The sequence below is a fragment of the Cinclus cinclus genome, chromosome 4, assembly GCF_963662255.1.
Source record: "Cinclus cinclus chromosome 4, bCinCin1.1, whole genome shotgun sequence".
Taxonomy (NCBI): domain Eukaryota; kingdom Metazoa; phylum Chordata; class Aves; order Passeriformes; family Cinclidae; genus Cinclus; species Cinclus cinclus.
The window spans coordinates 39398716-39426448 of NC_085049.1; the positions used below are offsets into that span (position 1 = coordinate 39398716).

At 37.3% G+C, this 27733-nt stretch overlaps 1 protein-coding gene across 1 annotated transcript; it reads right to left on the bottom strand.

Annotated features, from left to right (window-relative positions):
- Positions 1 to 1949: 1949 nt before the first annotated feature.
- YAF2 (YY1 associated factor 2) lies at positions 1950 to 24207 on the bottom strand. The gene is made up of 4 exons (XM_062491941.1): positions 23940 to 24207; positions 23677 to 23802; positions 6891 to 7043; positions 1950 to 4261 (listed from the first exon to the last, which is right to left on the bottom strand). Exons 1-4 carry the CDS (start codon positions 23963 to 23965, stop codon positions 4024 to 4026), a joined length of 543 nt encoding a protein of 180 aa, XP_062347925.1. The 5' UTR covers positions 23966 to 24207; the 3' UTR covers positions 1950 to 4023.
- Between the last annotated feature and the right edge of the window lie 3526 nt (positions 24208 to 27733).

Consider the following 27733-nt stretch of genomic DNA (forward strand, 5'->3'; position numbering starts at 1 on the left):
ATCTTATCTATCTTATTCCTGAGTAAGCACAGGCTAAATTTACTACAACTATAGCACTTGCTGTTGCCTTTGGAGAAATTAAATGTAAATGCCTTTCTATTTCCCTACAGTTTCTGATTTTGAATGAAGTATACCCAGACTCCCTAACAGGGAGAAGAGCCAAATAAAGGCATGTCACAGAAAGAAAAAAAAAAACAACCCAAACAGATACAGTTAAAGAACCCTGGATAAGAAGTACACAATACACAGTTCCATACCAAACCAATTCTGTTAGTAAAGTAAAATCAATCAGCAAAACATAGGAAACTGTCAGGCTTTTGAGACAGGAAAGAAAAAAAGCAAAGAATTTAAGATGCAAGATGTGAAGTTTAGAAGACCTACCTAAATACTACAGTGAACCAATAGAACAAATTCTAGAAAGTACTGTCTCACATGGCTACTTGAAAATGTGCTATTCATAATATCAAAAAAAGTAAAGTGCACAAATTATAAAATCAATAATTTTTTGCGATTTTACAATCTATGCCCCAAAACATCAAATATCTAGATAACCACATAATAGATTAAGTCTTTAGTCATATTCTTAATTACTGACTCTTAATATCAAGAATCCTAAATTTTTAAATATAATTTATTTCAACTTTCTTTGTTGGAGTCATAATTTTATATGGCATAACTGAGCCTGCTACTGAGTAGAATTTTTGTTTATCTCCAGTATATAGATTTAAGTTCATGAAAGAGATCAGTCAACTGTGTATCTATTCTTTTTCTTATACCACCTATAATTAATGGCAAAATTAGGAAGCTAAGAAACTGAATTACTGTACACTTTATCAATAAACTATTTATGCTTAATTTCCCCCCATCTCTTCCCCCTTTTCCTTTCTGAAACCAGACAATCAATCAGCACATGAAGGAACTCATTTACATGGAACACTATCCCACTTGTCTTTGTGGGGCCACCATTTCATGAACATCCCAGGATGTATGGCTGTTGAAAACTGGTGCATATACAGATTTAACAAATAACAGTTCTTAAGCAGAGAGCAATCACAGAGAAAAATAGCTAATCAGAACACATTACAACATTAAATTTTCACTTTTTATAAATGGAGTAAAGATGCTTTTAAATATATTTACAGTTAGAAAAAAGTACTTAGGATTACTACAAGTCAAAATTATTTAGAAATTATGAAAATGAAGTTCACTTATACTATGAACAGAGTAAAATGCAGTATTTTGCTTAGAATTTGTCTACTCTGCTGTCAGTATTATCATATACCTGTAATCACCAACAAGCAAAAACTTAACTTTGCTTAATGCTAAAACAAGCATCATTGCAATGAAACTCTGGCAACCTAATAGTTCAGTTAAAACCACCACAGCTTTTAAGATCCTAGCTGACTTCTGTAGCACCTGTAGTAGAAATTGCTCTTCAATGCCTTGTTCCATAAAGAACAGAGAGACTTTTTGCATTCTTTTTTGGTAGCCAAATTTGTATGATATTTTTTTCAGATTATTCTCTAGAGACAGTTGAATCATAGTAAAATCCACTCCATCCTTCCTTTCAAACCAACTGGCTACTTAACTCTGAAGATAGAGACCTTTTGTTGGCAGTGCTGGGTGGTTTATTCACATCAACTTAAATAAAAGTACATTTCCCATTTAGTGAATTACTGGTAATAGATTATTATTTCTTTGCAAGGAATTCTGAAATGTGTTGGCATTCATTACATTTCAAATTAGAAACACATTTCATAAAACTTCTTGCAATGAGGTTTACTATCCTTAAACTGCTTACTTTAAACAGTTTCAGCTCTTTTGTAATCCATTACATCAGTACATTCTGCAAATAGTCCCACCTAAAATAAAATATTAAAAAAATAAAGTTGAGAAGCATGTATTTTTCTTTTAAAAACTAGTGTATGTTATTCTGAACACTAGCCCGGCCCCAAAAACATTTATGAACCTTAAAAAGCATTGTTTTACAGATACTAAATTTGGCCGGGTAACAGCAATAAACAGACATCCTACTTAGTAAGATAAAGCAGAATACATAATAAACAGGTCAGTAGTTATCCATCTGAAATAGCCTATAATTAACATTTGATGTCTAAAAAGTTTAAACAGCAACACCAAGGAATGAGGTATGTATGTTCTCAGATATCACATCAGACTCTCATTTTATGCAACTAACTGTATTTCACAACTAGCATCTTACAAAATAGAACAGTACCATTGTGCCTGTAGAAGTACTGCCTTAAAAACAGAAAAATACATTACTACAAGAACCACCAAACATCACAATTGTCAGGGGCTACAAAAATCCATTGTTTTAAGCCATTGAGAAGACATATATGTGGGTAATAATTTGGGGCTGGATTCACTACCAAGAAGGTCCATCCAACTTTCACATAAGCTTAAAAATATATTTACTTAGAATGAAAAAGAAAAGGCTCACAGGAGTGTAAGTGCCCTATGTCACTAAAAGGAGCTAAATGGACTTTTGTACTGAACCAGAATATATAATTTAAAATCTATACATGAATTGCATGTATGTATCAAAACACTTATTGGTTGTAAACAAAAATGCAAAATCTGTATTCACAAAAATATTTTATTGGTAATTTTACATAATACCAGATGGTATTGTAAATAGTTCTGCTCTTCATCAGTATATTGCTAAGTGTGTAAATGTTGACAGCTTATGCCATAAAGTAGGATATTGAATCTTTTTCAAATTATTTATGACATAATATATTCTAATAGGCCAATTCAATATTAAAGAAATTGATTCAAGAACGAAAAAACGTTATTTCCTTATTCTTGTGCAACATCTGATATCCCTGTACTGAAATAAGTGACTATGTGACACTAGAAAAATCTGGGGCGAGGCAACAGCACTAAGCAGAAATGAGAACTCCAGTTCTGTTCTTTTTAAAGCTTTTCCAAACTTCCCTATTTCCAAATAGTTTTTGCCAAATGCAACACCATCTGAGGTTCAGTATTTGTTACACAACACAAAATACCAGTGTACAGCGACAATGCAGTACTTTACCTGAATTGCAAGGTTAATTAATCAATGCTTAGAATGTGTTTTCTATTTTGCTTGTAAACATTACAATAAGTGTTTTAAGTGTCAAAAAATATTGGTAAAACCATCAACATAATTCAGTAACAGTAATCTAGTAAAATGTGTCAAACATTGGCAAAAATCCATACAAATGTTTTCTTTAATAACATTTTTCCTATTTAACCACACCAAGTACCAGCAGGTGTTTTTAAGAAGATAATTATTATGAAAACTCTGTTGCAGCAATAATTGATTAAGTTGATCTTTGACTTGCATACATATAACTATGTTTCACAATTCTCAAATAATACATATTTAGGCAGCTTGAACTATGTTATAAAAATTTGAATTCAGTACATGCCAATAGTAGAGACTCCAAGAGTTGTGTTAGAGTTCACTAAACTAAAAGTGAAAATGGACATACCAATAACACTGCATAATGAACATTTAAACCACATTTTCATGGCACCCTTACACATGTAGATTAAAAAACTGGTCTGAAGATGCTTCTTAAGCATTTGGAGATAGCATTTAAATTACTATAAAATCACAGAATAAGCTGAGTTGGAAGGGACCCAAAAGTCCAAATTCTGGCCCTCATAAGACAGCCCCAAGAGTCACACCACAGTACGTGACAGTGTTGTCCAAATACTTCTTGAACACTGTCAGACTGGTGCTGTGACCACTTCCCTGGGGAGTCTGTTCCAGTGCCCAACCACTCTCTGGGTGAGAAACCTTTTGTGGTATCTAACCTAAACTTCCCCTGACTCAGCCTCATGCTGTTATTGTTTCTACCACTGAGCATTTTTTCTTTTTTTTTAAACTGCATTATATTCCAGTCGACATATCAATTATGCATGATTAATCTGTCATGAAAATGTGGTAATAGGTGACAGAACTTATGTATTTGCATGTTCTGAAGAGACTAAAGAAACTGGAAGAAATAAACTTTAATGAGATTCCCCATTCAGTGATGATGCTTCTCCTCTGGGTGAAGATGACCTGGACATTCCCCTCTCTGTGTTGTCAGAGCTAGAACCACTCTGACTGTGTTGATCTGCAGAAGCAGCACTGGAAGCAGGTGGTGACTTAGTTTTCTCCTTAAAGTCTGTAATAATGACTGTCAGATCTCCAACGGTAACTTCCAAATGCTGAGCACTACTTCGATCCACATTTTTCAATCTTGGCCTAAATAAAGCAAATAATCATATTAAAAGCACACACATCATCTTATCTTGTCTCCCTCCTACTTTTTAGGAGCTCTGGAGAACAAATGTGTATATAAGACTTCTTTTTGCAACATGTAGTATGTAGGAAAACAATGTACCAGAAGTATTAATGATGGAGTGTTCCCTAGCATGTTTTACATTGAAATAGTTGACTGTAACACATTAGCATCTCCTAAAACTGTTTAGAAGTTGGTATTTTGAATAATGTCATTGTGCAGCAATATGTATGTGCTGCATATGTGAAGGTCTTTACTTTTAAAACCCAAAACTTTATTTTTGCTATGCAAAGTTATGAATTTGATCCAGGGAAACATCCATCTCTGCAGCAGCCTGAAGCAACAATTCTAAGTAGAAAATTATATTCAGTAATGAAGATGTTGGTGTCTGTCTTTTGGATTCAGTATCATAGACAGTGTTAACTTGCAGCAGGTGTTACCTCATTTCAAAACTTCACTAGGACCACTAGTATAGTACAAATAGTATATCAATAGTATACTATTTGAACTGGACTTTGTGTTCACAGTGTAACTCTGGTATTCTGTTTTAAATTATGTAGAAATGAATGTTACATACAGCATTGACAGAATAAGTCTCTTCATTCACTCTTTCAATTGTTTGGTTTTTCACAACAAAAAGAACTACAGAATATTTTGACCTAGATTTTGCAACCATATTTTTTGCTAGTGACATGCATAAAGTACTTTCAATTTAGTCCTTTCCCATGACAGCCATGAAAACCTGGTACCAGACAGCTGAATTCATACAAGCAGTTATGAACAGCACAGTTTGCGTATTTAACTGACTCCACTCCAGCGAGCACTGGCTCAAGCTGCCACAAAATAATGACATCACATTTGCAAGTGTGATTACAGCAAAGCTCTAACCTTTACACTATCATCAACTTTGTCTGAAGCAGAATTGGTTCCCATTCACTTCAGCTGAAACAACTCATGCCTCTTCTCCACTAGAACTGAGATGAGCTTTGACATCATGCTCCCCTGAGGCTGAAGCAACATGACTGAAGCATCTCAGGAAAAACTGAAAATCTGCTGATCTGCATCATGCGAGAGAAAAACTTCAGAATTATCACCTTGTGCAAGTGCTGCATACCTGAAGCTTATTAATTATATTGATTGTACACGAAGATTTTTATAGTTGTTTCCAGCAGTAATATACACATTTTAAAGCAAAAAAGAAAAGGATATCTTTCTCTCAAAGAATACTGAAGACATCTGCTTAAACTAATCAGGCATTCTTAACTTACTATCATACCTAGTGAAACAATTCTTGGAAAAAAATTGTTTGAAGCATTTAAAAAAAATCTTAATCCAATTCTGGTATTTCGGACCAAGATTTTATTTTAGTTACTTTTCAAATTTCCTTATTCTTTCCCTATCTCACTTTCTGCATTTTTACTGTATTACTGCCATTTACCCATTAATATTTAAATTTATAATTTTTAATTGGCTTAACTAAAGCTCACTATGCTAACATCAAATGCTTCATAACTAAAGTACTTCAGCTGCATGAGGTAAGCCTGTAAATTTGAGTATTTAAAAAAGGGAAATAACACCTCAATGTCCTTAATTCTAACCATGACTTTCCTAATGACTGTTCTCTACTGACTCTCAGTCCCTCCCTTGTTCTGATCCTAATGATCCTATTTCAGGCACAACAGAAGCATCTGCTACTTCTCTGCATAACTAATCCCAAAGGATATTTCTTGGCTGAGCTATTTTGGACCGCTTCCAAACAAAAAAAAAAAAAAAAAACAAAACAAAAAAAAAAAAAAAAAAAAAGCCCCACCAAAATAGCTTCTCCCATATTTGCTTAGACTGTATGTCTTATACACTTGTCAGGTTTTTTGACACATTATTCTTGCCACGATAACTTTATGCTTAGATTATGATGAATTAGGGGTTAAAACTGCTACTTTTGTTTAGCTACTTGCACCCTCCTTCCTTACAGCAAGATCAAGGCTTTTACAAATGCTTGTCTGTACTGCAATATTTCATGTTCTCAGTTAAAAGAGTCCTTCAGCATCCCAGATGTGGCATACATACTTCTATCACTAGATAAAACATATACCTTATCCTGTCACATTAATTTATGTGGGCCCTAGTTCAGCTCCTCAAAGATGAAGGGTTCTACAAGGCTATCAATAAACAAGTTATTTTCCCTACTCATCGGCAGTCTGGTACTGGCTCTCTCTCCTCCCACTGCTATTTTGCATGAAAACGAATCACTCCCATCCCCTCTTTTTTCCAGAGATTAATATCATCAATGTGCCTATCAACAGTTTTGTATGCTATGAAAAATACTTTGATAAACCCTTAAAACAATATCCAAAATAACTCTTAAAATGTCTTTCCTTCTTTCTCTGATCAGCTGATCTCCATCTTCTGGCCCCAACTATACACTTCAGGTCTCCTTTGTATTTATAAAGAGCCTAAACCAACAAAACTGCCCACCAATATATAACCTATTTGCCACAGTGCTTACAAAGCAGTAAAATCAAAGAACATTTTCTCATTTTTGTTTGTAAATTACATTTTACCAATACTGCAAAAATTTCTAAATTTTTTTACCTGGTTTTCTTATGACTGTTCTTTTTGCTTGTTGTTTCCTTTTCACTTTTCTCCTTTTCTACTTTGTCTTTTTTCTCTTTCTTTGATTGTGTAGGGGGCACAAATTGCTGAGGAACCTGTTGTGCAACCAGCTGAGAGACAGGTCGAGGTTTCCTGTGTGCACATATATATAGATATGCATAATGCTTAGACTTTGCAAGTCTCAAACTGTCTACACTTCAATTAACATTAACCATCGCTGTAAGAAGAAATACTGTTTAAACATATCTTACTGTGAATACTTCATTAAGATAGCATATAAAATTTAAACCCATTATAGCCTTTTGTTTCACTTACTTGCCTTATCAACAAAGGAGATTCCTTTTTTTAATTTTACAATATTTAGAGACCATACTTGCAATGTACCCTCTTCTTGCAGCTGTCATATCCAGACAGAGAGCTTAGAGTGAGCTCCAGAAAACAATTCTTCCAGAAATTACTTTACCACCCACTCCCAGCCCCTTCAAATGCTGAAATGGTCTGGTTTGAGTCTACTCCAATACAGAAGTAGACAATCCATATCACAAAAATGAAAAAGCTGACTTCAGAGCTAAAGCCACTGTTGGCGTTATAGAATAAAACTTAAGTGTTTCCAGCTCAAACAAATTTATTGGAGGCAATAATAAATCTGGTTGTGTATCATTTATATCATGCTGTTCACTGGAATAAAAAATGCACTGCTAATTAATATTAGTAGGATATAGCTGTCAGAACTCATATACTTTGGAAGCTGGCAAGAGAAACATAAGACCACGTTCCATCAGTATACACAGAGCAGGTCTCATTTCCCAGTTTGATCCAAACTAAAAACCAGTGTGAGAAGAGCAATGTCAGGCAAAAGAATTTCAACAGTTTATTATTTTTACACTTTCCAACATATTATTTTGAGATGGATTAATTTTTTACTCTGTTTTGTATTGGAATACAATGATCCTAGTTTGAAATTAAACATTTTACTCATTCCATTGCAAGTGTGTTTACTTGTTCTGCAGTTTTGGAATTAGGATATTTCAAGGCACAATATATAGAAAAGTTTCTGTCATTAAGACTTTGAAGATGTAAATTTCATCTCCAAAAGAATGCTTACCCTGCCAAGCTCTTGAGTTTTATTAGTTGGATTGTGATGTTAGGTTTTTTAAAATAGAAAAACCACACATTATATGCATTGTGAAACTCTGGAAATACAAAGCCATTATTAAAGCAACAGAAGCTATCAGTTCACACACATACTTATTTATCCCAACCCACAGGATCACACTATTGGCACTTCTTGCTTGGGTGAAGAGATGAGAAAAATAACAAATGCAGGAAATCAAGGCAGCTCTCATTAACAAGTTATATTTTCAGTAACAATTGCAATAGTTCAACTTAGAGACTGAAGGTCAAATTATAAGAAATAAAGTGTGGAAAAGACAGTTAATATAAATCAGCTGAGATTTCATGACTCTTCAGAGCAAATTCTTAATGAATTAAAATAAATTAAAAGAAAGGCTATGAATAAATTGTCAACACAATAGAACTTAGGATAAAAACTAGTCTACCCCTTACCCATGCATGAACTGAGCCTATGCTGACTCGTGGAGGGACAAAGACCAAGAACAAATCCCTTTAATGAAAACTACCCAGCTTATACCATTAGGACCTTGCAAAGCACACACTGTATTGAGCCCACTGTGAACAACTCAAATGGACTCAATGAACTACAAATGTGTAGGTTAACAGAGTACATAAGACATTTTTAAGAAAACTTGTCTCAGAATCTTTTCAACCTTTTGCCACAGCAGTCCGTAACAGAGCAAGAACCAAGGTGTATTTGATGCATGACCTTATAATTTCAGGTGGAAAATAGTTGTGATATATAAAGAAAATTGATGATCTGTCTTGAATTGAAGATTGCTCCAGGAGATAGGGATAAAGTTTTTCATGCCAGTCAAGCAACAATCCCATCATTACTACACAGTGACCTGAATGACTGACTGATTGGACATATTACTTATGAACTAAGACACTAGTGAAATTGGCACACAATGAATTGTTTCCCAGGAGTGTGGACAACACCATGATTATGGAAACTTGTTAAAAAGGGGTAGAGACGGGAAAAAACAAATCTCAGCCAAGTAAGTTTTCAATTTTTTATCAGTTTCAGTTCCTGAGGACAAACTAGATAATTTCTATTAGAGTACAGCTGGGAAATTAAGCTTAGTTCTAAAGTCCTAGGCTTAGAACTTTTTTCCTAATACCATAAAACAAATGTGACTGACAAGAAAATCCCTGGAATGAGAAAAAAACACAAAAAAAGAAAAAAAATCATCACAATCATATTTTGGAGATGCACTTAAAATTAACCAAGAGGTTATATGTGGCTTTCCTTCCATTATACAGCCATCTTTTTTTGTCGTCAATTTGTCTATAGCTATCAGTTATCTCTGTTCTAAATTTTATTACCTGCTTTCTCACATCCCCATTTATTACATGAGGCATTCAAGATTCCTGTATTAAAAACATTGAGAAAAAAAGGAATTCATCTCTCAACACCAGGAAAGCCTTCCAAGTGCTCGATTTTTTTTCCCCCAGGTACTCAAAAGGAGCTAATGAACTGCAAAACCAAGCACTTCACAAGCCATGCAGGTGTCAGGAGATAACTCTACTACACTCATGAAGCTTGAACATGATAGAATTGTTCCTTCTTAGTAGTAGCTGAATCATGTCATTCAAGCATGAATAAATTCATAGAGAAAAGGCTATTTCAGAAAAGATAAGAGAAACTATCCCCGTAACAGGAAATTGATTTTTCCTGATTTGTCAAAAATACAACACTTTAAATTACTCATTTTCAAAATCAGTTAAGACTCGTTGTAATATATTGCTACAGATCAAGTAGGTAGGATGTTATCACCTCTTTTGTTTTTATTTATGGTAATTTGCTCTTCAAGAATATTCAAGAACACCTGAGCAAAATGGTGTTTAGAAAGAAGCTCTATAACCTTCTGCACTAGGATTACAAGCATTTTTGCCTCAATCACTGGACCACTCTTGGACCACCACAACTGAACAATCCAGTACTACCAGCAGAAATGTTCATAAAAACAATACCTATTATTTAGCCAGCCCCTAAAAGCTTTGTATTTTTCACCTAGTAATTCCACTTTACTCATTTGAAGGAGAACACTGAGAAATGCATACACTATTACAGAAGATAAGAGCTAGCAATTCTTTCTGGAAGTGAACTTTATGGTTTAAGCACTGTAGCCATACCTAAAAACTGATTTACTGATCTCTAAGCATCATATCTCTGAATATTACATGTCCCCTTCTCTACTACCTAGTTTTCCCAGTGTTATCTTTCTTCTAAGCTGACATCAGCCATGCACCTACCTACATTTCTATTCCAATCTCATCCATTACAGTTGTATTAATTATCTAATTCCAATGTTCAAGGTCCTACTTGATAGGCACTGCACAGTCTCCTTTAAAAAATAAGGAAAGCTAACATTTTTGGTTTCTAAATAGGCAACAGTCATTAAGACAAACATAAAAGGATAAAGTTTTTGTCTTCCCTAAAATTCCCATAATGCTCAAAAACAAGGATGTCATCATTTTAACCCTAGTCTTCTTGTCACAGGATGTGACAAGGGAAGTATTCTTCCCTTTCAGGTGATTCAGGAGGACAGAATAAATGCTTACAAGCTAATGCAAGCTCCCACATCATCTACTCAACTTCTTGTTGCTTTTAGGCCCTCACTGCACAGGGCTTTGGCAATGAGTTCAGCATGTTTCTGAACATCAGTTTCTTTCTGTACCACCAGCATGGCACGACAGAGCTCATTCTTCGGAAATCTGTAGTCTAGACAATTAGCACCCTGAATTTTACTCTCCAGGGTTTTACAGGAATTAACAAAATTGCTACAGTCAAAAAGTCTCACAAGTAGTAAATAATCTATTTATATATGTCATATTTGGTCAAACTCACAAAGCTGACTGCTAAAGAATAGAATCGGTAAAAAACAGAAATTGCTTTTGCCTTTACAATTTGCACATATGACTTTTTTTACAGTGGCTCCTTGGGAAAATCTTGGAGATCATTCCAAAAACTGCATTGCAAACACAGGGTATTGATGATGCATTATGGATTGAACCTAGTATCTCATCACAGTTCTGACTAACATAGTAGAAACTCTAAAATCAAAGTCAGACATTCTCAATTAAGTATCTTTATGCAAAGCATAAAAGAACAAGGTCAACCAACTTGTAGGAAAAAATACATAGAACTACTCACTGGGCTTCAGAGAGAGTCAGCTCCTCCAACTAACCAGTCAAGTTTTCCCAAGTCCCACCTTCCTCTTCATTTACTGCTTATGAAGGACAATTGTTAAAAAGCAACCTTCTGTAAACAAAAGAGATTATTGTATCCCTCTCTTATTCATGCCCTGCAGACTTAGTCTATCTCCTTTCCATCTGTTCCTGTGTTTCTAACTGAGCTGACTCAGCTAGTATTTTTTTCAAATGGAATTCCAGCATCATTCATATACTAGTATTCCTCCTCCACCAGCTTTTGCTATTCCCTCATCTAGCAATTTCAGAAATGCCTTGTAAACATTCCAAACCCTGATAAAAATCCCAATTTGCTGACACTTGTTTCATACATATATTTTTAAAGTCTAAACAGATTACAGTTAAGGGCATTAAAATCTTGTTGAGAATGAAGTTGGATCATTCCAATTCTACTCTATTCTTTCATTACTACATTGGGTCATCTTGCAGTACGAATGTACAGGCTTTAAATACCTTATAATTTATTTGAAGATCATTTTCCCCTCACATCTGTCCTAAATATTAATGTCTCAAGAAGCTAATAGAAATCTGATATCCACAGTAATACTCTAATCTCCATTTTTCCAGTCATTACTGGAATCTCAAGAAAAACTTATCTTCACATACCTTCTAATTCATCATCATATGCCAGCTAGTCTCTACCCAAATCTCCTCCACCACATGTCCTCATTTCTCTATGGTACACATTCTCAAATATCTCTTAACAGAGTAACTTAGAGCAATTAATTTAAAAATAAAAGGTTGTTACTAATCTTGAAAGCAACCAGATATATACAGGGAGACAAACTGAAAGAGTGGCATGATTTTACAGCAAGCAGCTTTTTAAACAAATTGAAGGATGAGAAGAGGTGGTTTTAAGTACAAGATTTTCAATGGAATGAATACTCCTGTAACACACATTAGAACACCTTCACATAGATATGAATGTTTTGAGCAATTCTCATAGCATTTACTTCTGTAACTTTTACAGGGCACATCTATAGTTGTGTATTGTAGCAATATTAGAGTATGAGAAGGAAGCTTCCTGTGCATTTTCAAAAAGACATTAATTACATGAAGATATAACTCTTTAATAGAGCTTAGAGCTTTTCACTCAGCAGATCACAGAACAGGTTGTAACCAGCAGCAGCTTTGGAACGTTACTTTCCATGATGGATTGATGATTTAGATTTAGATGACAGAACATCTAAATGGTACCAGAATGAAAGGTATTTCTAATTCTGTTTCTGAAACAAGTAACATATTACCTGGAAGTAAACCTTACTAAGAAGTCAATAAACTTTCCTCCCACACATTAGCCAGGTTTTTTTAAGGGTTACCTTCCCTTCTCACACCCGCACATATCAGTAAGTTACTATATCAAGCAAGTAATTAACACTCCCAGTTCCTCGGGCATGTTTTCACTCTTTTTCAGCCTGTGAGTTTTGTGTTTTTTTTCTGCAAAACAGGTAACACTGACACTAGTGATTTTTGTATCTATGCCCCTTCCAGAGTCTCTTTTCCCTCCCAATGTAACTGGCTTTAAGGACAAAAAAATCTAAGCAATTTCACTTAAACATTCACTAAAAATTAAGCATTACACAGCTACCTGACTCTTCCTTGCTTTGAGCTAACCTCTGCTTCTGAAGAGCTTCACTTCAAAGAGACTGCTCTTCTTTTCAAGACTAGGAATTCACAAAAAGTATTGGAAGGCTGAGGCCTACATTTCTATAGACATCGAAATGGCACTAACAGCTTTAACTAAAATTAACAAGACCAAATTAAATGTCACGTCATAATCTTATCAAGGTTTAAAATGCAAAAGAATTTCTTAGGAGTCAAGAAATTGTTACCTGACTTCTTTATAATACAGAAATAAGTAACTACAACCCAAAACATGCGTACACATATTAAGGCCCGGCAGTAGCTGTCCTCATGTAATAATGCTGGCAGTCGACAACCAATTTGACACACAGAGAGTGGCAGTCTTATTAAACTTCCGAATAAGAAGGCAAAAGTTTAACAGTTACATTTCAGGCTGTTCATTCCAGTTTGTGCTTAAATCTGTACCATTAAAGTGTAAGTATATGCATCTGACTGCACAGAAACCAAGCAAAAAATTCCCTACCTTTTTTACTGATCTTTCTTTGTGCTTCAAGACAATGAAATTTTCAAGTGTTTGACAGTAAACCATTAAAAGCATGCAATATTTTTTAAACTTAATAACAAAGGGACTATTTTTGTCAAATATAAAACACTAATTCCCAAATTATTAGAGAATTGTCAAGCATTTGTACACACAAAATGAACAACAGCTTTTAATATACCCTTCCATATATTTGCAGACTAGTAGCTACAACATTTTCTGACTTTATTTTCTTTTATTAGGCTATTTTTCAACTAACTTAACATTTTCTTCTAAATTTGATACATAAGCAAAATTTGCTTTTTAAAATTACATTTAAGTTTTATTAACTATCATATCTACTCCACAATCTCTTTCTGCAGCACCTTGCACAAGAGCTTTTAGGTTCTACCAAACAATATTCCATAACAAAGGAAGCTGCTTTTTCAACTTCACTATAAACCCAGCACAAACCCCTGTTCCATTACTATTGCTGGTTTTTGAGATCAAGTACCAATAACCCACAATCTACCTCCTAATTAAAAAAAATAATATACATCAGTGACTATTAAGCACATCAGTGATATTATTTAAAGCGAACAGGAAATCATCAGGGACACTGCATATACTAAATAGTATTATGAATGCCAGTTAGATCTTGTAATCTGTGCTCTACACAGAAGCAAGCAGCTCACATAATGATGTCACTCCTGATTTTTAACAGTTTAAGTCCTATGAAAACTAAAAAATATTTCCTTCTGCCAGTTCATGTAATGCAAGTACAAGTTGCTAGCAATTAAATTAAATCACTACCATGAGAAGAAGTCTTTGGGTTCTGACACAGATCAGCTCACTCTCCCTCAGTCATCAGTACTCTATTAAACTATTCATAGAATAAAAACTATCAGATTAAACTACATTTAGCTTGCCATGAATATGCCGTCACTAATCACCACAAAAAGCCATCTTGTGAGAAACTAGTCTGTATTGCTACACTGAAACAGTTTCATGATTAAATGCATCTTCAACACTTTGCTATCCACAAGCAAAGTATCTTTTTTCTCATTGCCATTACTTCTGTCATATCCTAGAGTATTAACAGGCCATTTCACTGCCTCTGCAAATAATGCCACTGAATAATTATGACAGTGCAAACAATGGAGCTAGTGGTCTGTATGAGAAAATGTCATATAGATCCATCTGCATATAGCAGAGTAACAATGCAATTTCTACACATCCTATGTATATTTGAATTCTAACTTTCAAACAGCTCTGATTTGTGCTTCCACATTCCTACCTGTTTTACACCATGAATCATTTCTTTGGAATTCATCCATTCAGTGCATTTCTAGCGATTCTGCCTTTCAATAAAAGCTGATTCAATTAGAATAGACTCACATGACCCATATGGTTTTATCAGTCACTGTAAAAATGTGCAGAAAACTAACTACCCCTTGAGGCAGTGTCCCTATTTAATCACTCCCTTAAAGGGAATGCCCTATTTTCCAGATGACATTTAACAGATGAAGCCAGCAAGTCTCCTGAAGACAACTGGTACAGTGCACAACAGCCTTCTACAAGAAAAATCTGTATCAAGACCATCAGAAAGACAAAGTTCACCTTCATGGATAGTTTTCAGAGCAGCCATCAAACGTCACTTCAACAACCAATTAAAAGGCTCCAACCTCTTGCATATTGTTAGAATTCTTCCCCATTTGCCACAGGCTGTGGTGCACCAATTCTCAGTGTGACAGCTATATTGAAAAGATCCTGCTTGAGAAACATACTGGTATCAGCTAATTTATGTCTAACATCCTCTGAGATGGCAGTATTTGGGAGTCTACAGAAAATGGAGTGGTTACAGTCTCCTAGACCCCTAGATCCTAGGGATTCATGGGGAAGTGACCTCTTCTATATGCCAATCCCACAAAGGATTGGATCCTTCATGCTACTCCTCCATCCCTTTCCTGCAGAAGCTACGAAACCCTCTTGCACCTATGCAAAAAAAACCATGTAAAATATGAGGATCACACTGATGCAGCAGCACAGTCATTGTTGCATTGAACAGGGCCAATAATTGGTACAGCTAGTTTTGCCATCAAACTGAAAGGAGCTTGCTTCTGACCTATCTTATTGGTCCTGCAGTGCAGGTGTCATCTTCCCAGAAGCTGGCAACAATCTAGAAACTTCTTCCATTCAGAGGAAGCCCCACAAAGATGTCCACCCTAAGCAGAGGAAAAGGCTACACTCCTTCCCTAAAAAAATCAAGTCTCCATAGTGTTCTTCATTAAGATGTATATTAATCTAAAAAGATGCCACAGAACAAGTGAGAGAACATTCTCTTTTATCCTTCTTACTCAATTATAGAATTTCTAGTGGATGACCCTAATCAAAGATTTCAATGATAGTCATAACATGCAACTTTCCTTTCATAGCATGTGCCAAACCAACTTTTTCCAGCTTTTAGAATTGGGAACTCTATTTTCATAGTGAATTTTCAAACCCCTACTCATTCACACATGTTTTTTTTTTCTAATAAGCACTGTCATATGAGCTGTATGGTACAGAGGAAGTATATTCAAGTATTTTGGAAAAGTTTAAAGATAGGTTCCAAATCTTCAGTAAATTAGAAAGGGAAAACTCTCAATTGCTTGTTTCGTCCGCACCCCTCAACTCCTAAGAAGGCAAGCAAAAGTCTGTAGCAGACATCAAGGTCATATCTTGTAGTCTTAAATCTGACTTTTGATGGAAAGTTTGCCAGCCAAAAGCCTTCCAACAACATTCTGCAGCTGAACTCTCCAACTTCAAGCCTGCTCCACATCAGTGTACCACATACCAGTGGAATGCACTTCAGAGAATAGACAATCCTCAGGATCTCTGTCCTACTTAAACCAGGATAAGCTACTGTGTGAAAGTATAAAAAAATTGAACACTTAGTATTTTGTTCTAACTAGCCTACTTCAAAAGTATCTTGTAGCTGACTGTATGAGCCAAGAAGACGACATTTGATACTCCGAGGAAATATTCTGCAAAGTATACTGTCCTAACCTGACTTTCAAGATGAAAAGAACAGATATTTCTATCAAGTTTTAAACAGGAACAGGCATAGTGGGCTGTTACAGCCATCAAGGAAAAATTGGATAAAAAGTTAGGGGCAGAAAATGCAAATTCTCATCACTTTACAAGTGATACAAGAGCTTTCTTTTTACCAGCTAATCTTCTCTTTTAACATACATCATCTTATTTTAGATGTTTATTCAAATCCTAGTGGATTTTAGTCTAGCACAGACAATTTTTCCCTAGAAAAGACGCACAGAATAAGAATACCATTGGTGGCACTAAAAACAAAGATGACATTTCTACCAAAAAAATCCCAAAAACCAAAACAAAAACCAGCAAGCAAAGCTACATATATCAAAACACACACTATTTATGCCCCAAAGGTAAGTACTTAATCATAGAAAGAAAGCAAATATTGGATGGCATAAAGTCTTCTTTGCTTCAGTACCCACACAAAAGTTTAATTCTATATAACCAATTTAAACAAGAGAGTATGAGTTCAAGTTTGAATAAGAAATAGACCACTGAACGTTATTTATGGCAGTGAACAGCTTATAATGAAATTCACCCTCAAAAAAAAGGCTTAGAGAACTACAGGAAATGTGAACGAAGTCATCAGGTACTACAGAAGGAAAAAAAGGAGAAAAAATCTTAAGACAGGCAAATAAATACCTCAATCTAACTCAAATTTCAGAAAGATACTAGCATGAAATTATTTAAGCATTGGGAACATTAAAGGACAAAGTCAATTGGCTTGACAGTCTAGTTTCTTTCTTTAACAGACAGCAGTAGCCCTGCTGACTAGGAGAAAATAAATACATGATGCCAGTCTTGACTTGCAACAGTCAAAAAAATACTCTTCCACTTAAGCTAAACTATGATGAGGACAAGATTGAAGAGAATGAAGTCCAAAATTTGCGTTTTCTTGTTTAATAGTTCCTAACAATCACATGTAAATATATTTACATGTATCTATGGGGTAGAATTTATAGTGAGGTTCTACAGGCATTTTTTAATTATATTTTGGGCAAAGGTATAAGGAATAGAACAAGAATCAAGCTGAGAGGCAGTGAGAACTATCTGACAAGACAATCCTACATGAAGGTAACTCAAAATGAAAATTTTGAATTCCAAAAAAGACATCACATAGCACAGCAGGCCCCACAACTACATGAAAAAAAAAAACCTACTTAAGTAATAACAAGATACAAAAGGATACCAGACTGTAGTGGATCAGGTAGATTGCAATTTTTTATGAGCTTCTTAGAGTAACAAATTAAAATAACTGTCAGGTTCAAAACTACAAAGATTTAGCACAAGCTTTAACCTTAAAAAAAAAGCCAACAACACTCTCCCTACTCCTTTCTAAAATACAGACTTGATTTTCTTTTGGTTGGCTGCCCATTGCATTCTCTATTGCCCGCACAAGCTACACCCATGAGGAGCATGTGACAGAGCCACCCAATCAATAAAAATTCATTAATTGTTTAATAACAATATTGAAATTCATGTGTGAAGAATTTTTAAGTTGCACTGTATTTTTCAGGGAAAACAATTCCTAAATAAATTCCTAAACAATTTCAAAGGTTAGTTTCAAAATTTCTTTTTAAAAATAAGACGGGAAGTCCAGAATGACCGGACTACTCGACGGCTATCTACAGAGCAAAAGAGAACTAAGTGTTCTTGCTCCTCTTCATAACTTAATATTAACATTAAACCATGAAACTTGTCATAAATAATACATATTCTACCAAGCTCTGTATGACTTTTCCACTCACATCATTCCAGCAAATATTGCCTTCTCTAAACTACCACAAGTAACAAACAGCTCTCGAGTCTGTTGAGCTTGATTCAGCCATGTATTTGTAAAATCAGCATGACAGGCAGTTCTTCCTCTTTTTCTTCTTCCCAACCTTCCCCCTGACAGGCACACGCATGTGCACACAGAGGCTGGAAGGAAGAAGAGTCCTTAACAAGCTGTTGTGAAAGAGACATGCTAAACCAGATATACAAGAGAAGTACCCTCAGCAGTGCTGCATTTCAACAGAAATACAAATACCAGATTTCATTAAATGTAACTGATTTGTGCTTATAAACATCCAGATGGTACATGACTAAACACACTGCACATGTTTTCTGAAGAAAAATGACCTTGATATCCAAGTTAAAAAATTAAACATTTTATTTATGAGTCTCAAAGCACAAAACAAACTCATGGCACTTCCAAGTAGAGACCTATATCTTATATTTAGGAGATCATCAGATATGATTATAAAATACATTAGATGGCCAAACACTCAGGCACAGTTGAGGAAGAGCAAGTACCAAGGAAATGTACAAAGATTCTATCCCAGTTCTTTATATCTCACACTCTCAGGTGTCTGGTGGGATTTAAATTTGGCTTTTCGTACCTTAGCCTGTGAGAAAAGGACCAATTCAGTGATGAAGATCAACAGATCACAGAACACAGAAGACGTGCCCCCATTTGGCTGGTTATACATTATCTCTACTTCAGCAGTAAAGGACATTAAGAGGTATAGATCCCAAATCCACAAAACTTAATCCTGACTAAACATGATTTTCTCTGGCTACAAATTTCAGGGGCTATTTTATCCATGATATTGCATATAAGATCTCACTCAACATATATATCAAAGACAAATCCCTCAGAAAACCATCCTAAATCCAAGTTTAAAAAAAAAAAGAAAAACAAAAACCCACCAAACTTCACAGAAGTCATTTGTACCTATTTCATAAAAAAAGAAAAAAAAAAAGACTGAACAGCATGCACTAAGACTTAGATTCACTGGCAAGATTAAGTTTTTACTGAATTGAAAGCAACTAATGAAAGCAGTTCTAAAGAATAAAATAAAAGCATAACAATCATAAAATACACATCTGTATAACAAATCTCCCCCTATTACTAGCTAAGAGAATACTCTTAGTGAAAATATCCTTTGGAGTTTGGCCCTTTTTCCTAATTTAAAAATCACAGAAAGTCTGAAAAGGGGGAATTGATCACATGTGCCTGCATCCTTTCTTTCCCTTTTTTATACAGTAGAATATAGTTCCAAGCACTTCAAATTTTAAAACGCCAATGTTTGCAGTTCCTCCTGTAGCTCTCACTACACTGCCCTGGATGCTCATCATTCACACAGAAAGGAGAAGTGGTTTGTAGCAGCATGGAAAAAAGAATAGGATCCTGAAACTAGAGATCAGACCACACGCATAAAAACCACATGAAGGAAAGCAAAGTGACAGGTAATTTTAAATCTGGATGTTATTGCTAACTGAATAACAAGAGCATTAACAACACTTCTGAGGAATTTGAAGCAGAGAGGTGACAACAGGGCAATAATGCAGCCTCCTAGAAGGCAGCAGAGAGTAGGAAACATGCACTCCTATAGAGGGAATGCCAATCTTGTTGTGTAGCTCTTCCCAGCAATACAAACTCTTCAGCTTCACAACACATCTAAATTACAGTGACTAATGATGTTAGCTGGCAAGGAAAGCAAAATCCAAACATCTATTGAAGGACAGACAAACTGGGAGCAAATACTCGCTGCAATAAGGTCTGTCCAAGGATCCAGCCCAATCCTTGAAGGTCAACAATTATTGGTACACTCCTGATTCAGATAGTGCCATGAAGAAGGAAAGACAGAAATGGTAGCTTGCCAATGGAGGTAACTTTCTTTTGACAAAGCAGCAATTGTGAGAATCAAACCAAATCCAGCAAACCAATTATAACCTCTCCAGCAGCCATATAAATCCCTTCTGTGTTTTCAGCATATCATCATTGCCTCTGTTGCTTTTACACAGTTTCAGTCTGGGCTTTTTCAGTGTTCTAGCAAAGACTTTTCTGTACAACCTAAGTGACAGAGGGGGAATGAAGATTTTCAAGTGATTTAGTCTATATAAAACTTAAACAATTTCATGGAGCAAGGAAATCAGACTACTTACTTAGCCTAAGGACTTTCATCTTACCAAACTACAGCAGCTTTTGCAAACAACAAACCTTCTCAAGAAGGTCATACAATTTCTTTATAATAGAAACTATTAGGCAACCTAAGTACAGAGGTTGCTACCAGTTCCCTCTATAACACAGTACATTAAGGTTCTATTCAGTATTACTTGCACTTCTAACAAACTTCAGCAGGAGATTTGTTCAAGAAAGGAGTAATTATTACAGTCTTACATTCCTTATATTTATATAACATCTTTCATCTAGAAAGATTTCAAAATGTCTTAAAGGTCACATGTAGAAAATTACTATACTCAAGGCAGTCTCCTGTCAAGAGGAACACAGTAATTTCTCAGTACCCAAGCAACAAAACAGAAAAATTTAGGTTAGAAAGTAAACACTAAAGCCATGTGTACATGGAGAGTTTAGATCCTCAATGACATTACCAAACTAACATCTGGCAACAGCTGCAGAGTAAAAGGTAGAGGGATCTCCACCTGGAAGACAGGATCTTAGTTTTGCATCTGACTTATGGCACATCTGACTGGCACCATGCTGGGGCACTGCTTTAGTAGTAAACTGAAGAGCGCCACCTTAGGAATCAGTTACACCACTTCCTGCAGCATCCACAATTTCCCTTGGGACATCCCCCTCCAAGGACAGCCCAGTTTAACCATCCAATGCAATGCTGCCTTAGACAAAAAGTCAATTTAACTCCATGATCTAATCTGCTTTGAAAGTTCGGTCTAGAAATAAAATATAATAAAGAAATAGTAAAAATAATTTGCACTAATCTTAATTATATCCGTTACTAAGGAACTTAATCCACTTCTAGCCTCTGGTATGAAAGGTAACTCTTTCAGAGAGAAGAAATCATTCACCAGTGAAAACACCCACACACACTACCTATACCTGAAAATATTTCTGTAAAGGTAAATGTGTGTAATCAGTATTTTTAAAAATACATATATCTTAATCAACTTTGCACCTAATTTCCAGTGGCCTTCAAACCCACATAGCTTTAACACAAATACCTGTTCTTCCACCTGCAAATCTGGTCACATTTAATGAAGTTTAACATGTGGAATCAGGTATTACACATTTCAACACAAAGAAAGAGATTTCTCCGAATTAAAAAAAAAAAAAACCTGTAGCGTTTTACAGTATCTTATGGACAAATCTCTAATCGGTAACAAAAAACACAGTTAAAGCCTCCAAGTAAGAACCATTGCACAGCAACAACCATGATGATGCATCAACTTAATCTAACATCATGCTTCAAAATGGAAGACTGAAATAAATAAATAATGCTTTCTGAGTGCCATCAAAACATGGTAGCATTGTTATCCTGCCCCATGTTGTTGAAAACCATTTTGTCCTATAGGCAACACCAACAAATGCTTTAGCAAGGTAATAATTCGGTCACTTGGACTCCAGGACCCTGGGAAAAAAAGAAAAACAAACCCAAAAAACTACCACCCAGCTGGCCTTTTGTCGTTTCTTTGGCACCCTAATGATTCTCTTCATGGACACAAAGGTCTACTTACTAGCTCAAATCATATATCAGAACTGGAGACAAAAGCTGCCTGGCCTGAAACCTTAACTTTTATCTACTTGATGCTATGTGTAAAACCTGGATTTTGCTATCATATGAAGACACAACCCATCTAAACCTTTCCAGAAAAAAAGAGTCCCATAAACCTACTCAGGGACACATTGTTACAGAGTTTAAATAGAGAAATAAAAAATCAACCTATCAACTACAGTTCACATACTAGGTCACTGTCAGGAAGCAAGTCGAATCCAAAACAAGAAAAATGACATTTTGTTGCAAAATTATTTAAAATATGAAATATTCAAGTAGAGAAACTAGAAGACAATGGAAACTATTTTGTTTCTCGGGAGCTCCATTTTTTGTTTGTTTGTTAAGTTTCAATGCTTTTATCCAGCTGTGTTTCCAGTACAATAAAACATAATTCTAAACTGACTTTTCTGATCAAACTGACTGGATGTTAAAGAGGCTTTTTTCACGATTTTTTAGAAGACTCTGCATTAATTCAGCAGTCTTATTTTGCTGAACATTACCGACCTATACACATCTGTGATAAAAACATAATGCCACTGTTATAACTGGAAACCATAATATACGTGACAGATGCAATTCCCTTTTATGACATTTACCTTACTGATTTCCTTTGTTTACAAAAAAAAAAAAAAAAACAAAAAAAAACAAAACACCAAACCAAAATTCAACTAATATTCACAAATGAAGTTAAGAGAAGTCCTTCCAATATTCATTCTGTTTTTCAGAAGTCAGGGAAACCAACTCCAGAAATCAAGAATAATCATTTTGTCAAGTAACTCGACCCAACCGTGCAAGTACAATTTCAAACATGTAACATTTATTGCAAGTCATACTCAGCACTGCTTTGACCAATATCTACTATGTAATTGCAGCTCTCGATAGGATTGCAACTTGACTGCCATTTAAACTTCTCCTGCTGTAGGATTAACCCACAGGTATAGCAACCCTAAGAAAGGATTCTTGAGCAACCTTCTCTTCCGCTAGCATGCCTGGCTACAAGTGCCCTCAAGTTCGTTTGTAAAAAGCCTCCTTTCCCCAAGCACACGTTTAGGCCACCGGCAGGCACAGAAACCAGTTCATCCACCGCAAGCTCGTGCGACTGGTGCACAGAAAAAAGGTCCTCCTGGGAAGTCACAGTTATACAGGGAGGCAATTCCATGAAGTGCAATTCAGCTAACAATTCCTCCCTAAACGCTGCAGGGTTATAATCCACCCTCTATAGCCCTCGGAAACCTGCACGGTGATGCTCTGTGATGAAATGCAAATTAAAAATAACACTAATACTACCAATAACAATCAAACAAAGGGGTTATGTCTGAGGCAAAGTTAAACTCATAGAAAAAATAATTTTTAAAAAAATTGAAAGTGTGAGCGTCCTAGCAGGCACATCATAGGCGATAGTTCTTCGTGAGAGGGGCACAGTCTCTCCAGGGTTAGGCTGTGCAGGCAATTATGCCCTTCCTGATATTTATTATTTCTGTTTCTACACGCGCTGGCGCACCGCTGGGTCAGGTTCACCAGACCCCCCGGGCAGGGGGAGGCTGCGCGTTCCCGCCCCCACCCCTGCTAAAGGAGACACGATTGCTGTCACGGCCTCCCTCCCTCACACCCCGGGGATGCACCGCGGCTCCCCCGGCCCCAGTTCCCGTCACGGCCGCACAGCCGCTCCCGCGCCGCCCCCGCTCCCCCTCAGCTGGCGACCCACCGTGTGGAGGTGCCCTTCCTCACGTCGCACATCAAGCACTTGAAGGCCTCGGCGCTGTTGCGGAAGGTGCAGACGCTGCAGTCCCAGTACCCCTCGTCCGAGGAGGGTTTCGGCTGCCGCTTCGGCCTGCGGAGACACACGCGCGCCAGGGGCAGCACGGCCGCGACGCCCCCGCCGCCCCCGGGGCGCCCCCGCCGCCATCGCCGCCGGCCCCGAGCTCCCGGAGGGCCCGGGGAACGAGAAAGCGCCGCCTCTGCCCCTACCTGGTCGGGCTCTTCTTGTCTCCCATGCCGGCTCCAGACGCGTCCCGGCGCGGCCCTTTGTGCGTCTGTCAATAAGGAGGAGCGCGGGGGGTCTCTAGGCGCTAGCGGGGACCCGGGGAGGAGGAGCCGCCGCCGCAACCTCCAGCTGTCGGGGAAACTCCCGCTGCTGCCGCCGCCGCTGCCGCCGCCTCCCCGCTCACGTGTCCCCCCGCCGCCAACCAGCGGCGCCCGCAGGCCGCGGCGCCCGGCGGGCCGCGCACGGCGGCACCTTCGCTCCGCCGGCGGCTCGGGCGCTGCGAGCGGCGGCGGGGCCGGGGCAACGCGGGGGCTGCTGGGGGCGGCGGGCGGAGCGGGGGCGGTACCGGCGCGGGGGGCGGTGCTGGGCAGGACGGGCAGACCGGCAGTGCGAGTGACTGCGGCCGGCCTGCGCGGCTCTCGCCTTAAAGCCGCCTGTCTGCTAGCGCCCAGGGTTGCTCGCACTAGCGTCTAGATTGTCTTGTGCTTCTTCCCACAGAAGTTGCTCGAGGCCGTGGTTTACAGTAAAGAACAAACGGGAATAAACTGAGTACGAACTTCTGCTTAGGAGTCTTGACCTAAAGCATCCCGTTGGCCTGAGGCCAAGGGAGAACACCGTGGGTGCCAGTACAAAACCGGGAGAGAGTGATGTTACTTTGTACACGCGTGCAGAGTGCTACTTTTGCACTTAAAAGCTTGCAAGTACAGCGTGGTTCTCATGCATCATAGCAACCTCAGAGAGGACACGGATGTTTATCGCCTCTGTTATCAGAGTGCACCAGAGCCCAGTCACAGGCTAGGATGCCATTTTGCAGGATGCTGTGCAAACAGAACAAAGAGCACATGTCCTTAAGTACATAACAAAGACAGCAGTTAGACACAGGTAGAGAGCAAAATGCAAGCAGACAATGAAATTATACCGGTCAGCATCTCTGTGGCCAAAGCTATTACTGATGCATTGCCAAGAAATGATGGGATGTCGAGAACAAAATACGCCCAAGGGGAGTTTTACTGAATTGTATGAAGACATAGACGAGTTTAAAAATCAAGGAAGGGGACAACAGAGAAACTTTCTGATCCTGAAGGCAAAGTTGTCAAGACAAATTTCAGCTAGAAATATTGGGATAGAGACGGAAAATGTAGGTAAAGTACTTGACGCATTAGGGTAGTAATTAAAGACCCCTGAATTGAAATGTAGCATTTATGCAAAAGAACTAACACTTTTACAAGATTCACAGTTTTCTCTGTCTCTATAGGAATGCTGTGTCAGCAACTGGAAACCTGTGTAGGATTTACTTGTGGCTGGCTATTTATCCTGAATTCCTTCTGCATTCACATCCAGTTTCCAGTATTGCTATTTTCCTCACCTTATGGTTCTCTTTCTGTATTTGCCTGGCCTTTTCCTTTCTTTCTCTATTGAACTTGCTTTCTTTCTTATCTCTTTATGCTTCTCATGTAGTCTTCTGCAAATTATGAATAAAATGTACAGATTGCACATCTGAGGGTGATGCATGGCACACACAGACAGCTGGCCTGGGTTCATTTGCATTTCGTTAGACATCGACATGAACTAGGAGCCCAGACCCAGCTCTCAGCAGCAGAAAGAAGCCATGTTGAAGGTTGATCTGATAGTAAGACAGGAATAAAATTTTCTCTCTTATGGGGACTATTTCTTTCAATTGACTATAAAGAGTGCTTTGCACCAGTAGTCCAGAAGTGGATGTTTAAAATTACAGAATTATATGCGATGTTTCACCTGTGCTTTAACCCAACCTTATGTAGAAATCTCTTGATGGGAGTGGAGAAAGCTGTGGAGAAACCTGTCTCCTTGTGCCCTTTTTTTTTTCCCACAGCACATTCTTTCTACTGTATAAATAAACATTATTTCCCCACTTTTGGAAAGTAATTTTTTGAAACTACTGCTTTATCTTGACCTTCTCTCTGTCACAGCCTACTTTCTCCATACCAATTGTGGGAAACAGAACTTCCACTGATGGTTACAAAACGCTGAGATATGTTGTAATCCCTTGGGGACCATTCTTGGAGAGGACCATTTGTAATCAGGAGGAAGAAACACAACTGCCAGCCATAAATGTTATCCCTGACAGAAGAGTAATCTTTCTGGCTGCTGTGTTCCAGACCTTCTGTTTCAAGGTCATCACCCAAATGACCATGCCTAAAAATCATCATGTTTTCCCAGCAGCATTGGGCCTGTGTCCCCTGAGCTCCAACTAATCCTTATTTTGGGAGCTGAAATGTGATTTGGATAGTACATACAAAAGTTCTGGTGTATGGGTCATGGTGCAACTCACAGTAGCCATGGGTTTGTGCAAGCGTGGGTCTTCTTCTTTAATAATGCTGAAAATGAAAGATTGTCTTCCTTGCATGCTCGTTCTGTCCTCAAATAGGAACATGAGAGGATACCACTGAAAGCATCAAGCCATCCCACGTCATCTCTGCAATTGAAACAGTGATGAAAGGCATTATTTAGCAGCAATTCTGGAAAGCACATGTAAGAGGTGTGTGTAATAGTGAAGAGATTCAGGGGGACTTTGATAAACAGAACAAGTCGAGAATTCCATAGTCAGATATTTTGTCATCCGATGGTATTCATGTGAGCCCAGAAAACTCATCTGTCTTTGGTAAATATATGCATGGCACATGATTTAGAAAGGTTGAATGACAAAATTGATGGCATCAGTGTTAGCAGTCTTTTTAAAAATGTTTCTGGGAAGGAAAAGGAATGAATGAACCATCATTTTGAATACGCTTAAATTTTGACTTTGTCTAGTACAGTTGTTCCAGAGCAATTATTTGCCCCCTGTTTTAATTCAGCTGAGCTAAAGTAAACAGATATTTAAGACAGTAGGGATGGGTAATATAATTGTATCTTTTTACATCAGGTATCACTTTCTATCTAGTGATGGTCTCTTATTATCTTAAAATTGACTTTTTTTGTAGCACTGTACAAGGGAAATGCTCATAGTATGATTATGATATTGAACATGATATATGCTGATAGCTCTGTGGAAGTTATATATTTCAATATATGGTATAAGTGTTCTGGCATTCATGACTTCTCAGCTAAAAGTTTATTCATAATAAAGAGGATGTGAAAGAGGATGGTAGCAATTTTTAAGAACCTATTGTGTGAAAAATCTTACTGCAGAGAAAATTATACTCGTTCCCAAAAAATCGTGTTCACATATGAGGTTATTAAGAACAAGCCAGTGCTGTGTAAATCCATACAAAGACTTGCCATTTAGTCAATACTAGAACCATCACTGTGCACATCAAACCTATGCCAGTTGCTGCATTATCAGCATCTTGAGCAATTAAGTAATCACTTTGTCACTGCTTGAACTTAAAAATCTCTCAATAAAGATGATTATCATTATGTTGTAGATAAACCACGTTTTTACCCCTGTTCAAAAAAAGGAATACTAAATTAGTATAAAATTGTACTAGAACAAATGCATGTTATTCCAGCATGGTGTATCTGTTTTGCTTGGGTTGCACTGACATAATAAAATTAATACAATTAAATCCATTAATGGGAATTTGACTGGTGCGAGGGGTTTTTTTAACATATTGGGTATAATAAGGCCTGAATCCTGGCTGGATATCTATATGATACTTGGGGGGGGGGGGGGGGAATAAAAAATCAGATATCGTGAATATGGAAAGCTGCTTGCAGACTCTATAATAAAGACAGTAAGATTGGTGACAGCAAGCACTGCCCCTCCAACATATGTTTACTCAGCCTCGGGAGCAGCTCA

Coding starts and splice junctions, on each gene's coding strand:
- YAF2 (XM_062491941.1), bottom strand. CDS start 23,965: ATGGGAGACAAGAAGAGCCCGACCAG. Junction 23,803..23,939: donor GACAAGAAGAGCCCGACCAG/GTAGGGGCAGAG, acceptor GTGTCTCCGCAG/GCCGAAGCGGCAGCCGAAAC. Junction 7,044..23,676: donor AGGAAGGGCACCTCCACACG/GTGGGTCGCCAG, acceptor ATGTGCACACAG/GAAACCTCGACCTGTCTCTC.